This window comes from Alosa alosa, chromosome 2 (genome assembly GCF_017589495.1).
Source record: "Alosa alosa isolate M-15738 ecotype Scorff River chromosome 2, AALO_Geno_1.1, whole genome shotgun sequence".
Classification (NCBI taxonomy): Eukaryota; Metazoa; Chordata; class Actinopteri; order Clupeiformes; family Clupeidae; genus Alosa; species Alosa alosa.
The window spans coordinates 35,660,316-35,678,947 of NC_063190.1; the positions used below are offsets into that span (position 1 = coordinate 35,660,316).

The 18,632-nt window shown below is 43.3% G+C and overlaps 1 protein-coding gene across 1 annotated transcript; it reads left to right on the forward strand.

Annotated features, from left to right (window-relative positions):
* Positions 1-7,576: 7,576 nt before the first annotated feature.
* LOC125285507 (F-actin-monooxygenase MICAL3-like) lies at positions 7,577-11,172 on the forward strand. The gene is made up of 5 exons (XM_048229982.1): positions 7,577-7,653; positions 8,879-8,974; positions 9,842-10,075; positions 10,611-10,760; positions 11,083-11,172. The coding sequence occupies exons 1-5, from the start codon at positions 7,585-7,587 to the stop codon at positions 11,170-11,172; spliced, it is 639 nt and encodes a 212-aa protein (XP_048085939.1). The 5' UTR covers positions 7,577-7,584.
* The last annotated feature ends 7,460 nt before the right edge of the window (positions 11,173-18,632 follow it).

Genomic DNA, 18,632 nt, shown 5'->3' on the forward strand with positions numbered 1-18,632 from the left:
TCTACTTTCTTACAGGGATGGCAGTGCGGTTCACAGAATCACGCAATGTCGTGTGGATCATGTTTCCAGTTCATACTGGAGGGGGTCATCCCTCCGTCTTCACAAATCTCCCGAAGGCCAGCGCTTTCGAGGATATCTCCTCTTGTAGCTCGGCTTAAAACTAGCCTTCCTAATCCCAGCACTTATCACCTGTCTAGAACTGACTCTTGACTGTGTAAAACCGGCACTCACTGATGCACTTTTCGTTATTGTGCTCTACCTTGTAAATTGTTTTTAATTGCACTGGCATTGTGGGAGAATTGTTTTAGCTTTAACCTGTTTGCCGTCCGCGTCGGTCTAGGTTGCCCTAGGCGCTGGTTGCCCAGGTCCAGGTTGCCCTGGATGCGGTTGCCCGCTCATGGCCTTCACTGTTGCCCTAGGCGCTGGTTGCCAGTTTGGTCCAGGTGGCCCTGGATGCGGTTCCTGGCGTCATGTCTGTCTGGGTTGCCCTGGACGCTGGTTGCCCAGTTTGGTCCAGGTGGCCCTGGATGCCGGTTGCCCGGCCGTCATGTCTGTCTGGGTTGCCCTGGACACTGGTTGCCCAGCTCATGGTTCAGGATACCGCTATACGGTCAATGTTAACTGCCTGATTCCGGACTTCGACGCAATTGGATGACACTACGTCTGTCATCTGTTTAGATCGCCTCTGGCCCGCTATATCAGCTACACATATATTGGTTCCCCGCGATGCAAGGGGCAAAAGTTACGTGCATCATACTCCTTGCCAGACTCGAGTCTCTCCCTGAGCAAACGCTTCCGTGAGAACTCTGGATTCCCAGGGTACATTGTCAGTCGCTTTGATTAAAAATGTCCTGGCCACATGGAATGTCACGTGAATGCACACCCCTCCACTCACTCAGGGGCCAGTGCTTGCCGCATGACTAATATAATTTGTGCATCCAGTTGGGCGATATGTATTGCTTATTCTCTCCTCATTGCTACCTTTACTCATTGTCTCTCCAGCAGCAAGTTCTAAACTGTACTATCCTGCCACAGTGGTGCAGCTGGTATAGCAAGCTCGCGTTAAGTCATTCTCAGAGCTCCTCTACACTCTGAGATGCATAAGCACCATGGTGGTACCCCAGCACTCATCTGTTCGTTGTCTCGTCATATTTCAGTTACATATGTTTCTTCCTCCTGTCACATACAGGCATGAATTGTCCTGAAGTCCTTTGTCTACGTCGCAAGGTCATGCTTCCCTCGCATTACTGATGCTGCTCATCTTATTTTGGGGGGCTTTCCAAGAGCAAGTGCTAAGGTGTACCTCACACGCATCCATCTTGGCCTTGGGTCTGCAGCTCAATGCATTCATTTCACTCTAGCCACTGCAGGTGAGCTATCGAACCAGAACACACATCTGGCTTCACAAGCACTAGTCTTCTACAAAACTAGTCATAATGCTTATCTATCCTAAATATTAAACCACATGACTTGATCTTTGAATATACTCAAGCACCCATATCAACTAACTCATTGCTCTGGTCCCAAGCATCTGCAACCACAAGCTCTATTCCCCTGCATTGATCCTGGTACATCATGTTTAACCTTTTAACCCTAACCATGTTTTGCTTCCCTGGTCCCGTTCACTACCTTAAACTACGGCTCACACTTTACCTGATTTTCAGCAGCCATCTAGCTAACGTGCTGCTTAAATGTAACCTCTCTTCAAAGAGGTTCCCTTCTCACTCATTCCGATCGGCGCGCCAGCCAAGACTGCCCGGCCAAAAGGGCTATCCACGCCATCCATCAGGATGCATCAAACTAACTCCTCTTGACATTTTTGATGCTCAGAAGTTGCTCTCCCATGTTAACTCCGGTACCTCATTTTACCTTCACAAATCCTGGTGGCGGTGGTTAAATTCTGGCATTCACCCTTGCACTAATCGCTGAAACATATTGGGGCCCAGCATGCCGGTAGCTTGTGGTGATTTAGTCTCAGCCATGGGCATGTTGCCCTTTTCACTGGTTGCCCAGCTCGCTCGGCGGCTTATGGTTCAGGTCACTTCTGGCCCGGTCGCCCGGCTCGTGATGCGTCTAGGTTGCCCTAGACACTGGTTGCCAGTTTGGTCCAGGTTGCCCTGGATGCGGTCACCCGGCCATCACATCGGTCTAGGTTGCCCTATCGCTGGTTGACCAGCTCATGGTTCAGGTCGCCCGTCGCCGGTTGCCCGGCTGTGGCGCTTCGTCTAGGTTGCCCTAGGCGCTGGTTGCCAGTTCGGTCCAGGTTGCCCTGGATGCGGTCGCCCGTCTCACGTTGGTCTAGGTTGCCCTAGGCGGCTGGTTGCCCAGCTCACTGTCCAGGTTGCCTTGGATGCCGTTGTTGCCTCACTCATGACGCCTTCGTCTAGGTTGCCCTAGACGCTGGTTGCCCAGTTCGGTCCAGGTGGCCCTGGATGCCGGTCGCCCGGCCGTCACGTTGGTCTAGGTTGCCCTAGACGCTGGTTGCCCAGCTAATGGTCCAGGTTGCCGCCGGTAGCCCGCGTCTCGTGGTCTAGGTTGCCCTAGGCGCTGGTTGCCCAGCTTCGCGCAAGCACTAAAGTCCAGGTTGCTCTGGATGCGGTGGCCTGGCTAGTCCGCGATGTACTAGCTTGCTGGTCACTGAAGCCAGATCGTGAAGTGCTTATGGTCCAGGTTGCCCTGGGCGCCGGTTGCCCGGCGCCGCGTGGTCTAGGTTGCCCTAGGCGCTGGTTGCCCAGCTCGTCAAGCTTCTAAATCCCACTAAAGCGAAAGCATGCTGCGGGCCCCACTACAACCCTAGGTTTATGGTTAACACCTAGCTACTTTAAAATTCTGTCGGCGTCCTGGCACAACGTCTTCACCCAGGCCCAGTCATGCTGTTTAATTCATCTTGTATGTATACTAATGTCTCTGCTCCTCTCAGAACCAGATTACTGAGTCACCGCCCTGGCGGGCATCACTCATCCTTTTGGGGGTAGGCTCCCGCCCTGCCTTCATCCATCGGCGGGAGATGAGATCCGGCTCATCACTGGGCCGGATCCGAAAGGGGCCCTCATGCCAAAGACTGTGACCTATTCAGGACTCTATCATGCTTGCATCCAAGCCGTTCCTTTACTAATTAAATTGTTAACTGATTCTATTCTGTCTACTGAGTCTTTCTGGTAGAACTAGTTTTATTGCATCGTATTCAGCTCCAAAAGTCGGTTCAGACCCAATTCGGCCGTGTGTGTGTTTCTGAAAATAAAACAGATAGGGCCTAATAAGTACGTGACTACGTTAAATAAACCACTGCCTATTTAGAGCATGTTACATGCATCACGTAATGACAGTTATCTGAAGAAATGCGCATTGTAGGCTAAGCTAGAAGCTAAGAACAGAGTGTAACTTTGCAGTTACACCAAGCATCACATCAGCTAACATGAATTTGATAATCCCTTTGTAACGTTATATTAACGTTAAACTCAAAATGTATGTGCTACATAATTCAGCATGTCTGCATATGTAGCACATACATTTTGAGATTAACGTTAACAACCCTTTTCCCAGTTTATGAAGTGCGTCTATGAGCAAAGTAGACATATGGATGTGATGTCCGTCCTGCAGGTGGTAGCCAGAGCGCTCTCAACTCCGTTGCCATGTGTGAATAAACAAACGTCCCCCCCCATGTCCCAACGTTATTGTCAGTGGTGGAATGTAACGAAGTACAAATACTTCGTTACTGTACTTAAGTACATTTTCCACGTATTTGTACTTTACTTAAGTAAAATTTATAGTGCATACTTTTTATATCTTTTACTTCGTTACATTTTACAGCAATTATCTGTACTTTTACTCCGCTACATTTCTACAACACCATCGTTCCTTTTTACGATACATTTTATGATCAGTTTTTTTTTTCTCTCTGACAAACGAGTTTGTTTTACCGGGGGGGTTGCTACCAAAGATTCAGGAGCGCTATGTGCATTCTTAGAAACATAAGCTTCTAGTCTAGACCAGGCAAAGCGTGAGCTTGTAGCCATCTGCATTCGGTAGGCTATATTCACCAGACCCATGGCTACACTGTACATGCAACTGTGTTCTGTGCCTTTCTCTGTCTGTTATCTGCAGCGGTAGGGCCTCCTCTCCGATGAGATTGCCATCCGCGGATCAGCGAAGTTACAGGCTATGCCCATGCTTCTGTCACACGTCTGATCATTTGCGGCACAAATGAATGGTAGACTATTAATGAACCGGTGGCCGGAAAAGACGTAAAATTTTCCAGATTAGGAAATATTCCTTAATTGTGTGTGATTAAATAAAGATGCATAGCCAACAATTGTGAAACAACGTCAGCAGCTCATTCAATGTCTATGCGTCTGCGCAAGTGAAACTGAACTTAATCATAAAGACACCTTTCTCAGCAACTTTTCTGTTCAATCAGTATAATTGGCATTCACGATCCACCCGACGTTTCCCTTTGTCTACCCGTTAAACTTCAGGCTCTCGTGTTTTGCTGAATGATATTACTCAGCAGATCACCCTAGTAGATAACCAGAATTACAGTCTCTAGAATTGTAGGTCAGAATGTAATGGGCCACAGATGGTAAGCACAATTGCATTAACTTAAAACTATCTAGTCGAGTATAACCTAAAACTAGCTTAATTAAAATGCCACAGCCCATACTGATTTTTCCTTTTAGAATATAGATATTAAGAGAATAAATCATTATGCAAATACTTTTACTTTTAATACTTAAAGTACATTTAAAAGCAGGTACTTTTTACTTAAGTAGGCCTAGGGTTGTCATTGTGGTACTTTTACTTTTACTAAAGTAAATATTTCTCTGTGTATTTGTACTTTTACTTAAGTACTGAGTTTCAGTACTTCCTCCACCACTGGTTATTGTCGGGTCCTTAGGAGGTATTTGAAATGACCAAATGCAAATGTCATCCGAGGGACCTGACGGTGACGTCCCCAGAAAGTCCTGCACCGGACGTCACGCAATAACCAAACGATAACTTGCTCCGGATGTCAATAAGGTCACCAAGTCAAGTCAAGTTTATTTATATAGCACATTTCATACACAGAGGTCATTCAATGTGCTTTACATAAACAAAACCAAACGATAATAACAAATAAAAGCATAGAAGGGCAATATAGTCAAAGAATAGTTAAAAGGTAAAGATCATAATAAAAAGAAAACATAAAACACAAGGTAAAATCATTTAAAAATAAAGAATAATTAGTAAGCAAAAACAAAGGCAAAAGTAGTAAAAAAGTAATAAAAGACAAAGTAGAATAATTATCGAGAGCAGATTCAGAATTTGTAACTTCGGCACAGTTAGCAGAAAGCGTCCTGAGAACAGTTTGGTCTTAAGTCTAGATTTAAAACTGGCTACAGTTGGGGCCTTTTAATGTCATCCAAAGTTGGTTCCACAGCTGAGCCGCATAGCAGCTAAAAGCTGCTTCACCATGTTTAGTTCTAACTATAGGTTTTACTAGCAGGTTTTTCACCTGGGACCTGAGAGGACGAGAAGGTGTGTACTGCTGAAGCATGTCTGACAAGTATTTAGGTCCTGCTCCATTTACTGATTTATAAACAAGCAATAGTGCTTTAAAGTCAATTCTGTGACTTACTGGAAGCCAGTGCAAGGACTTAAGAATTGGAGTAATGTGGTCAGTTCTTTTAGTTTTTGTTAGAGTCCTAGCTGCTGCATTTTGTATCACCTGAAGCTGTTTAATAGTCTTTTTTGGAAGGCCTGTGAACAGTCCATTGCAGTAATCAACCCTGCTGGAGATAAATGCATGAATGAGTTTTTCTAAGTCATGTTTTGACATCAGCCCTCTGAGTTTGACAATATTTTTGAGGTGGTAAAAAGCTGATTTAGTTATCGCTTTCATGTGGCTGTTGAAATTTAGATCACTGTCAATTAATACACCAAGGTTTTTAACAGTATCCTTTGCCTTCAACCCTTTTGTGTCAAGGAGAGTGGCAACCCTAAGTCTTTCCTCATTTTACCAAATATAATTACTTCAGTTTTTCTTTGTTCAGCTGAAGAAAATTTTGAGACATCCAGGTGTTGATTTGTTCTATACACTGACACATAGATTCAAGAGGACCATAGTTGTTTGGTGATAGAGCTAAGTAAATTTGTGTGTCATCTGCATAGCTATGATATGAAATCAAATTATTTTTGAATGATTTGTCCAAGTGGGAGCATATAGAGGTTGAATAATAGTGGCCCCAAGATCGAACCCTGGGGAACACCACAGGTCAAGGACGTTGGTGTTGAGGTACAGTTTCCGATGGCAACAAAGAAGCTCCTTTCTTGTAGATATGATTTTAGCCAGCTGATAACTATGCCTGTAAATCCAACCCAGTGTTCTAGTCTGTGTAGTAAAATATTGTGATCAACAGCGTCAAATGCTGCACTAAGGTCCAGTAGCACTAGGACTGATGTTTTACCTGAATCTGTGTTGAGGCGTATGTCATTGGAAACTTTAATGAGAACTGTTTCAGTGCTGTGATTTGCCCGAAAACCAGACTGAAAGTAATCAAAATACCCATTTGATGTTAGGAAGGTGGTTAATTGATTAAAGACTACTTTTTCAATAATTTTGCCAATAAAAGGTAGATTGGATATGGGCCTGTAATTGTTTAGCATGGAGGCATCCAGGTTATTCTTCTTGAGAAGTGGCTTTACAACAGCTGTTTTCAGTGACTTAGGAAAAGTGCCAGACAGCAATGATACATTTACAATTTGAAGGACATCCGCCGGCTATGAGGTGAAAAACAGTTTTGAAGAAATTGGTAGGCAGAGTGTCTAAGACGCATGTGGAAGGGCTGAGATTCTGTACCGTTTTTCAAGTGTTTAAGTAGTCTATCAAGCTGAACTCTGACATCAAGTTTAGTTTCCCTCTGTTTGTTGCTGGAAGTTCAGGTTGTTGAATTTGTAATTGAGCAGATATGTTGAGTCTGATTTTGTCAATTTTACCTTTAAAAAAAAAAAAGATGAAAACTCATTGCATTTATTAGTTGAGAGAAGTTCAGGCTAATTGTGAGGGGGATTTGTTAACTTATCAACAGTTGAAAATAGAATACGAGTGTTATTTGAACTTCTGTTGATAATGTTAGAAAAGAAAGACTGTCTTGCTTTGCATATTTCAGTGTTATATGTGCGGAGCATCTCTTTATGGATTTCATAGTGGATCTGAAGTTTGTATTTACGCCATTTTCTTTCAGTCTTCCTACACTCTCTTTTTAGAAGTTTAACTGCTGGATTTTGCCTCCATGGTGCTTTCTGTTTGTCCTTAACTTTCTTGAATTGTAATGGAGCAATGTCATCCATAATGTTTGCCATTTTTGCATTAAAGTGATCAAATAAGTCTTCAGAGTCTGACAGTTGACTTGACTTTAGTGAAAGTGCTTGCTCAAAGAGAGCACTTGACTGATCATTTATGATTCTCCTTTTTACCATCATAGCTGTGTTTTGAGTGTGTGTAACCATAACGTCCGCTAGAGAACATGACGTTCGGGACCAATCGGGGACGTCGTGAATGTCGGCATAAGGTCCGGGGGACGTCCCGTGTTTGTCGGGATCTGCCTTATGTGTCTGATGGACGATCATAAAGACCACGACACAGTCACAGCTGCTGCAGAACGGACTAACAAACAGGTGAGTACTGGAGCTACACATTGTGTCTTCAGGTCTGATACACATGTGTTTCATTAACAACATTGTACTTTTTAAAGTCTACTGATTCTCTGCGGACTCTCTTTCTCTTAAGAGACACAAACCAGGAAATCATTAGGCTATGCAGGTGCAAAATGTCGTAGGGCCTATACAATCTGTTAAACACATGGACCTAGGTTTAGATGGGGACGCTGGTTATAGCGTCAAAATTGAGATGACAAAATGGTCCCCAGCAATATTTTACTTTTTTTTTACAAATTCCTTTGTGCAATTTGGACCGATTCCAACGGCCAGGGGTGCGTTTCCCAAAACCATAATTGCTAACTAAATGCAATTTCCCATTGCCAACCAACTAAGTTGCTAACAGGTTAACAACTATGTTTTTTGTCTAGGATGGCCACTGACGTGAATGATCACACAATATTCAGTATTAAAGGAACCGTATGTAAGAAATGTATTTCAATTAATCATAAAATGGCCCTGATATGTCATAGACATTAAGAAATCATGTTCATTTCAAATACTTATATCACTGACAACAGTAGTCCGGCCAGGATATTGTCATTTAAAAAGTGAAGTTGCAGCCCTCAACTGATGTTTATGTTGTCATGTTGTGTTTTGGCCTGATGCGCCACCGTCCACCTATCTACTTATCACAAAGTCAGTAGTGTTTCGGCATCCGGGTTGCCAGCTCTGCCAGTCAGAGGGGAGGGGAAGGGGATACAGCGCTCAACAGTAATTTGAAAGTGATTGTAGTACCAGCTTTGTCCACAATCTTACATACGGTTCCTTTAATGATGGCGTCAAGTTGGTGGGGAACCCTGAGTCAAATCAAAGTTTACAAATCGAAAAAGTATCGAATTTGAAATTCTTCACATGGTACTGGTATAGAAATAATAATTTTGGTATCATGACACTAGTTGTGGGGGGCTAGGGGATGTGTTTCCACCAACGCTGAGAACAGACCTACGTCACTGATATGGTAGCATCCTCCTGAACATGATGCTACACAAAAGGTCATTTTTACAAGCTCTGAGCCAGCTTGATTTGTTTAATACTTAAAAAAACAGTTCTCCACCTGAAATGGGTTTATGCTGTTTCTACACTATTACCTGTTTATCAAGAAATTATTAAGTTTTATTTGTAATCATTCTGTTGACACATGATTAGGAAGCATAGTTAAGCATGTGTGTATTTGAAACAACAGGTGCAGTTGGGGCAGAGCCAGAGGAGATTCCAGCAGAGAATCCAGGAGAGAGAGAAGGAGCTGCAGGAGCTGAGGAAGGCTGTGGAGACTCTCAAGGTGAGAAGATGACAGCAGACTGATGAAGGTTTCAGCTCTCCAATGTTACTGTAATCAGTATGGCCGCTGTGATGATAAGCCATTAGCAGATCTCAGATGCCCATAATGTCATTTCTCAGAATGAATTTGGTTTTGGTTTATTACTCAATGATGGACATTAGCTGAAGACAAAGCAGACACATGCAAAATCAACAGATATTAGTAATTAAGCTGCAAAATCAACAGATATTAGTAATTAAGCTGCAAACTCAACAGATAGTAGCAATTAAGCTGCAAATTGGGGGTGGGGGGGTAGTGAAGGGAGAGAGCAGCCGGGGGAGGACACAGGGGCTCTAAACCTGCAGCTTGTCCACAACATCAAAGAGCCAGTGTAACAGAGTGAATGTGTGTGTGTGTGTGTGTGTGTGTGTGTGTGTGTGTGTGTGTGTGTGTGTGTGTCTGTGTATGTGTCACAGAGGTCGTAATTCGTCCGCCGCTCACGGCCCTCGAACCCGCCACCTCCACACACACCGGCATGGGAGTCGAACGCTCTAACCACTGAGCTAAAAGCCCAGGCTTCCAACTCAGCAGGTAGAAGCGTTCTTAAGGTTAGGGCTGTGAGGATTTACACGGGCAACTAGCACGCTAGCTCAGTTCGCCTCCGTTACACCAGACTCGTTGGTACGGCAGTCAGAGTGTATACTAGATAGATAGATAGATAAATAGATAGATAGATAGATAGATACTTTATTGATCTCCAAGGGGAAATTCAAGCAATTTCAATACTCAACTGTAGCAATGGACGAAATTGTCTGTAACAAGTAGTAATTCTTTGCCACACCTCCCTGTGTGTGTCTCCTGCCCTCCTCTTTGTGTGTCTCCTAACAGAGCTCTGCACAGACAACAGTGGAGGACAGTGAGAGGATCTTTACTGAGATGATCCGCTCCATTGAGAGAAGGCGCTCTGAGGTGAAAGAGCTGATCAGAGCTCAGGAGAAGGCTGAGGTGAGTCGGGCTGAAGAACATCTGAAGCGAATGGAACAGGAGATTGCTGAGCTGAAGAGGAGAGATGTTGAGCTGGAGAAGCTTTCACACACAAAAGATCACATCCAATTCCTCAAGGTAACATTCAACTGCACTCCTGAAACTGAAATGAATCTATGAAAGTGTTAGTGGGCGTGGTGGAGAAGCGGTGACATCATCGACTGGTGATTGGTTGACCTGGGTTTGATTTCCTGAACTAGCTGCTGTGAGTCTGTGCCACTCTGAATAAAAGTGCCTGCTAACAGTGTATAATAAAATCTCTATGTGTGCATATGATGTGTGATGTGGTAAAAATTATATTGTGCTTTACAGTAGGTAGATCCTACAGTATCTATCTTGACACACACACTTACACACACTAATGCATAATTACACACACACTAAACCGATTGATTTAACCCATTATGTCTGCAGCGTTTGGGGAAACAGCCCTGACTGAAAATTTGGACGTCCTGTCTCACTTTCTGTGTGTTTCTCTCTGCAGAATGTTGTGCCAGTCACTGGTGGATAAAAGTGTTTGCTAAATGAATTAATTTAATTGTATTTTTAATAAAACCCAGCCCTGATTGAATATTCTCATAGTCTGTCTCAACTTTTATATTTTGCTCTGTAGAATATCCCATCAATCAGAGACTCTCCTCACTCTAAAGACTTACCCAGCGTGACCTTCAACCAGAGTTTCTCTTTTGAGGTGGTGAAGGAATCTGTGTCTGCAGTGAAGGTGCAGCTGAAGGAGAAACTGGATGGCATCTTCAAGCAGGAAGTAGCCAAGATATCTGCAGCAGGTTGGACAAACATCTAAAATGGACGCAATCATGTATTATTTGTAGGAGACCTTGTAATGTTCCAGTTGTTATGGATTAATTGGATTCATATGGACTATTTATTTTCTATTTTAACAGTGAAGCGCATCCAGATCATCAGGTCTTCAGAATGTGAGTCTATCGTTAAGTTGAAATAAAACTTCCCTCTAGAGCTAACAGGCCAAAGGTGGAGTACACATGAAGATACCATATATTCAGAGCAAATGTGTGTTGGTTTGTTCTGTAGATTGTGTGGGAATGAGTGTCTGTGTTTGTTCCCAGGTACTGATCCTGAACTTCCAGTCAAAAGAATTGACAGTATGGAACACCTGCCACCAGCCAGTAAGTCTGAATGATTCTGACAGCCTCTAAGAATTTGGGCACCCCTGCTCTAAGCCTTTATATCCATCTTGCAACAGAATGATAGTTTCACTGAATCGGTTAATCTTTAAAACCTTCTTTCAGCTGTCAAATAGGCATCGGAGTGTGTCTGGGCCCCAAAGTTTACATTACACACATTATATTACACAGACATTACAGCCCTTTATATTTTATATCTAAACAGTGTTTCCGCTAGATTTTTTTTTAACAGTGGCGGCAGCGGCAACATACCGGTAGTTCACGTTGACAATGGAGAAACGCTTAGCTTAGCCTACTTCGTTTATGACAGAAATTAAGTTTTGTGCCAACACGTTGTAAAAACACAAAAGCACAGATTTTGCTGAAAAGCGGTGAATATATGCCTTATGTTACCAAACAAAGGAATCTGAAGTTTCAGGTCAATATCTCAAATGGTTTGCCTGTGACGTCACACACGGCATGTGTGATTTTTCATTTTTTGGGTGGCCCTAGCACCACAATTAATGATCATATTTATTCTAAACAGGATTATTTGTTATATGTGGGAAGGTTGGTCTTGCCAAAAATGAATTTGAAGGGTATGGTACCACTGGTGGGGGTTTTATGGGGGTCCAAACCCGTTTAGAAATCATTTGGATGGTTAAATGACGTGTTCCGGTGTCAATGGTGACTTTCCCCGCTGCGCCTAGCGTCCCCAGGCGGAAAACCAACCTTGCAACATTGAGACTACCGTCCCGGAAAGAGAAGTGAGAAACAAGAAACTAGTTTTAAATCGTGTTTCTTACCTTGTAACATCCACATAGTTCTGCCAAACTTATGCTAACCGTTTTGCTAGCTTGTAAACAAATCCATGTGCTTTATCGTTACCTTTTCCCACAGTTTGAAATAGCATAATGCACAATTTCTCCAGCAGAGGGGGAAATCCTGCCAAATTTCCCTTTAATTAAACCGTGGGGGGCCGCCATGCTGAAATAAACGTAGAGGAAACACTGTCTAAAAATATCTTCACACAGAAAAACAACAAAAATACACTAGCTTTATAAATTTGTTTATGAAAACACACAAAAAGGCAGGAGTTGGTAGAGATGGAGAGACAGAGATGGAGTTAGAATACAGCTTTAACAAACAGTAACTTAGTAAGTGTACTCCAAACTAATAGATTAGACCGTTTGCTACAGTAACTTATCACCCAGAGAGAAGAAATACTCTTTTCTGACTGGCTTTTAATTCTGAATAACGGGACACCTATGAAGTAGATCTGGTAAAAAAAGTTTAATCGCCGTTCCATATCAATGCTTATGAATGGTAACTATAACAACGATAGTAGGATGACGGTTGAGCCTGGAGGCAGGCTTCGCAACAATGGAATCAACTGTAAACAAGCTAACTGTCCATGCTATCGCTGTTATAGGGCCAACGAAAGTTGTACAACAAGCTGAACTAGTGAGCTTCTTTTTAAACGGAACCGCGTGTTTCCTTTGCTTTACAGTGGCAACCAGGTGATAAGCGGGATAACGGCCTTCGAGGTGTGTCCTGTTATACGGACTGAATGGACTCGGGCGGAGGCAACTCCCCTTCGCTGCGCGTCGGGTATAGTTCTTTGCCCCTCAACCTCATCCATTAATTCCGTATAACAGGACACCTTGTCGGCCGTTACCCCTTACATAGTAAGTGTACTCCAAACCAATAGATTAGACTGTTTGCTGCAGTAACTTAGTAAGTGTACTCCAAACCAATAGATTAGACCGTTTGCTACAGTAAGTGATTCAACCCAAACCGTGGGTTCAATAGATTAGACCGTTTGCTACAGTAAGTGATTCAACCCAAACCGTGGATTCAACCCAAACCGTGGGTGCAAACCGTGTATTTCTAGACACCTCTGTTCCTGAGAAATCTCAAGCTAAACAGTGGCTAGTTTTCATCAAAATCGCTGTTTTTTTTAAGTGTTGCCTGTAAACTTTCCAGGAAGTGATCAGCGAGACCTGGCGAGACTGCCACCTAGTGATAGACCCACGAAAATGGCCTGGTTTTGAGATGACGTGCATGCGTCACTGATTCAACCCAAAGTGGCAACCGAGTTATGATAAAATGTCCAGATAAAATGTCCAGATTGTGCGTTTTCATGAGTTTTCAATCGTCATATATTTCATTTCCATTCATCACAGAGCTCCCAAAATCACATATAAGGTGTATTAGAGTGTCTAGTTTCGTAATTTAAAAAAAAAGCTAAAAACGTAATATTACGTTTTTGGCACTCAACGCATGGGAAGGATTTGGCACTCAATGAGTTAATACTTTATAATGTAAATATGTTGTATTAGTAGTAAAGTGATATTTTCTGTTTCAGTGTCTGATGTCCATGCTGTTTTTCCTGAATCAGTGACCAGAAAAGACCTTTTGCGGTGTAATTTGGACAAGCAAACAAATAAACACATACACTACTATACTCTCTCACATACACTACTATACTCTCTCACACACACTACTCACATACACTACTATACTCTCTCACATACACTACTAAACACTACTATACTCTCTCACATACACTACTATACTCTCTCACATACACACACTATTCTCTCTCACATACACTGCTATACTCTCTCACAGACACTACTATAGTCTCTCACACATACACTACTATACTCTCTCTCACATACACTAGTATTCTCTCTCACATACACTACTAAACTCTCACACACACCAGAGCTAGTGAGCGAGCGAGGAGCGGAGCGGATGGAATGTTGTTGGAGCGCGGAGCGCTTATTAATTTCGGCCACTTTGTTCCGCTCCAATTTCTCTCCGATACTGCTCCACCCAGACTTCCTGTCTTCATAATGTAACCAGGACCGTTGCATTTTCAAACAACGATATTGTCCATAGTAATGTAACGGAATAGGCCTAGCCAGAGATTGGTTCGAACGCCACTTTTATTGGCTAGCATTCAGGAACAGGGGTAGGAATGCAGCTCACGAAAACAGTACACACTAGGCAGGTCAAACACATACACACACTAGACATACAGGGGTGGACGCAGCCCCCCACACAAAAAGGATCACACACGAGGAAGACCTAAAAGGGAAACACGCTACACTAAATCACAAACATTAAAAAAGTAAATCAAGGCATTAACACACACAAAAAACCCCCAGAGTTCTCCCCCGCATCCCAGAATGCATTGTCCCAGAGCCCATAGCACATAGTCCAGCGTGCCGACGTTACAGGAAGTTCGTTGGGGATGAAGTCGCTAAATATTTTAGAAAGGAAACTGAAAGTCATAGGGCTTCCAAGCATACTATTCCTACAAAACAGATGCTGTTTTGTAGAGCAAGAACAACTATGTGGTGACACTGTTCCAGTGAGATTTATTTTGGAATTTAAGAAGACACATTTTGCGGAAACATGAGTGTGCTACGGAGAGCAAAGAAAAACGTGAGTAATTTGAATAGCCTATGCTTTAAGTAAGGCTGAAGTAAAACTTGGATGCTAAACCTGTATTATTTGATAGTCCCACTGACCCCTTTAGTTTTAGGCTTATAGGCCTATGTATTGACGTTGCCAAGCTTGTTCGTTGTTGCACTGTCGGTGTTGCATTAGGCTCTTTTACAATACAGGTTCTATGAGTGACATTGCCGTTGTTCGTACTTCTTTGGGATTTAAGTTTTCTAAGGTGACAATTCGGCTTGTAGATTATTTCTCCTTCTTTTAAATTGGAGCGAGCGTGGAGCGATTTCACTGGAGTGGGAGGATTAAGTGAAGCGGGGAGCGAAATTGAGCGGAGCGGCCTGACGTGAATTTGAGTGGAGGAGCGGCCGAGTGAACAGCCACCTGAGCGAGGAGCGGCCGAATGAACAGCCACCTGAGCGCACCGCTCAGCTCCGCTCACTAGCTTTGACACACACACACACACAATACACACACACACAAACACACACACACACACACACAATACACAAACACACACACACACACTGAACACAAATGAACATATATCCTATTGACACTATACAGACATCTCGATTACACACACACACACACACAAAAACACACACATTAACACATGCACACGCACACACACACACACACACACACGCACACACACACACACACACACACACACACACACACACACACTCAACACAAAATATAGACACTATTTACACAAACATCTCTTACACACACACACAATATCCATGTGCACATCTACAGTACACACACACACACACACACAGACACACACACACACACACACACACTGTAATACACTAATACAAGTCTAAGTGTGTCCTATTTTCATTCCTTCATCAGATTGCTGTCACTTCACACTGGATCCAAACACAGCACAGATAAACCTCCATCTCTCTGAGGGGAACAGGAGGGTGGAGAGGAGAGCTGAGCTCCAGTCATATCCTGATCATCCAGAGAGATTTGATGGGTATAGTCAGGTGCTGTGTAGAGAGGGTGTGTCTGGACACTGCTACTGGGAGGTGGAGCGGAGTGGGGAGTGGGTTCGTATAGCAGTCTCATATAAAAGCATCAGCAGGAAAGGACTGGGTGATGAGTGTGTGTTTGGAGGTAATGATCAGTCCTGGAGTCTAGAACCCCGCTGCTCCAGTTCCTATTTCTGGCACGATAATAAACGGACTAAACTCCCTCTAGTGGCCAGCTCCAGAATAGGAGTGTATGTGGATCACAGGACAGGAACTCTGGCCTTCTACAGCATCTCTGACACAATCGCCCTCCTGCACAGAGTACAGACCACATTCACTCTACCCTGGGTTTGTGGTAAATACTAGATCATCAGTGAAGTTATTGTGACTGACATCCAGCTGCTGTTAGTGACGCTACACACATCCATCACATCTCAGCTGCTGTTAGTAACGCTACACACATCCATCACATCTCACATCTCAGCTGCTGTTAGTAACGCTACACACATCCATCACATCTCAGCTGCTGTTAGTAACGCTACACACATCCATCACATCTCACATCTCAGCTGCTGTTAGTAACGCTAAACACATCCATCACATCTCAGCTGCTATTAGTAACGCTACACACATCCATCACATCTCAGCTGCTGTTAGTAACGCTACACACATCCATCACATCTCACATCTCAGCTGCTGTTAGTAACGCTACACACATCCATCACATCTCACATCTCAGCTGCTGTTAGTAACGCTACACACATCCATCACATCTCAGCTGCTGTTAGTAACGCTACACACATCCATCACATCTCACATCTCACCTGCTGTTAGTAACGCTACACACATCCATCACATCTCACATCTCAGCTGCTGTTAGTAATGCTACACATATCCATCACATCTCACATCTCAGCTGCTGTTTGTAACGCTACACACACCCATCACATCTCAGCTGCTGTTAGTAACGCTACACACATCCATCACATCTCACATCTCAGCTGTTGTTAGTAACGCTACACACATCCATCACATCTCACTTCTCAGCGGTCAGCATCAGCCGGCCCTCTCTGTAGTGACCCGTGTGTTGCTCTCGCCTGCTCTTTGCTCCATCTGCCTTCTGTTGTCCTGTACCATGCCATGCCATGCCATCCTGCCCACCTGTACCATGCCCACATGCCCACCTGTACCATTATTATTTTCCTTTTCTTGTTATGGTAGCGAGGCTACATTTGCTTTGGGAGTATTTTTGGTTTCACAAGCTCTTGTCTTCAAGACAACAAACCGACTGCTTGTGTTTGATTCTGATATTAAATATCAACATATATCAACAAATAATAATATCTACAAATATCAATATGTGCTGTTAAAGAATGTGTTTGTGTTGTCTGTATGCTGCTGAGACCTTGAATTTCCCCTGGGGATCAATAAAGTATCTATCTATCTATCTATCTATCTATCTATCTATCTAACACACACTTCCTGCCTCTGTGTCTGCATGTGGGTTCATAATAGCCTTGCCCTGACATCAGCACGTGTGAAGTATCACACTAGTAATGATCTCTTATCTCTGGACCCCTAGTCCAGACCACATTCACTCACACACTCTACCCTGGACTTCATCAGTCATCATTGAAGCTGCTGTGACCCACACCGTATACAGATGGACAGAAATGACCCCAGATACAGATAGATGCTGTTACCACATCCATACACACCCCCATAAACACATCCCATCTCATCAGCACACACACATAAGCCACCACTCACATGTAAGGATCTGGCAGCTGCCTGAGATTCTCTGTTGTTGGGGAAAACAAAAGCCCAAAAGCACTCCCTCATCTCTGGACCCCAGCAGATATTACAGCGTCTGAACCTCTGGACCTCTGCTGGAACACACATCAGCACACCACACACACACTATTGGGTGGGACATGTGTTGAGGAGCCCAGTGTTTCACCCCCTCTGATCCTGCTACGGGCCACTTTGGCTACCCTTACAGAAGGCTGAGAGTGAAGCTCATTAGGTTACGTTGACTAGAAGTATGTATGTTGTTGTACTCAAAGACTGTACACTATATATAAGGTTGTACTCATAGACTGTACAGTATATATATATAAGGTTGTACTCATAGACTGTACAGTACTTTTGTACTCAAGAGACTAAAAAGGATGTTTGATGTATGATGAAATGTGTAGCCTACACTTCTTGTTGCAACATGATGGCTGTCCCAAACATACAAAACTCATGATATGTGTTGGATCTTATGGTGGATCCATTAGGAAGCATGTTACCATAGCACCAAAGATTCTAGAGCGCTCCATGTTCCCAAAGCCACCAAAGATTCTAGAGCACTCCATGTTACCAAAGCCACCAAAGATTCTTTGCTAGTTCTGTATATGGGGACACCTTGCCGGCCGTTATCCCCAACATAACATAACATAACATAAAAGGGTGTGGGGTCAGACATCAGTACATGATGTGGAACAGTGTGTGTGTCAGCCTGAGTCTAGGATCAAAATCTGATTTGATTTTATTATTAGGGGTCCGAGCAGTGTAGCTGCAGGACCCCTATTGTTTCTGTACCGTTCATTTTTTGCCAAAATTCTGTAAAAGTCATACTGCAGCCTAAACCGTAACTCCAAAACTCTTGAAATTTTCAGGTATGGTTACCAGTACCCCCCTCTACCCATAACCCAAAATATGGGGTACTGCACCCAAAGGTGGCGCTATTGGGAAAAAAAGTTAATTATACTTATTTCTCCTTACCAGATTGACCTAGATTCAAAATTCTTTCATAATATTAATCTCTAAACTCAGATGCATCTTTTTGGCCCTGGTCTTATGGTCTACAAATGTTTACTTTTGCCACAATTTCATGGAAAAGCCAAACATTATAAAAAGTTTCACACTCTTCAAAAATAATCAAATCTTCACCAAAATTCTCACAGACAATGTTTAGACCAAGCCTCACAAAAGTTATCGCTCAGAATTTTGATATTTTGTTCCATTTTAGAGATATAGGCCAATAAAGTTAGA

Coding starts and splice junctions, on each gene's coding strand:
- LOC125285507 (XM_048229982.1), top strand. CDS start 7,585: ATGTGTCTGATGGACGATCATAAAGACCACGACACAGTCACAGCTGCT. Junction 8,975..9,841: donor AGGCTGTGGAGACTCTCAAG/GTGAGAAGATGA, acceptor GTCTCCTAACAG/AGCTCTGCACAGACAACAGT. Junction 10,761..11,082: donor ATGGCATCTTCAAGCAGGAA/GTAGCCAAGATA, acceptor GTTTGTTCCCAG/GTACTGATCCTGAACTTCCA.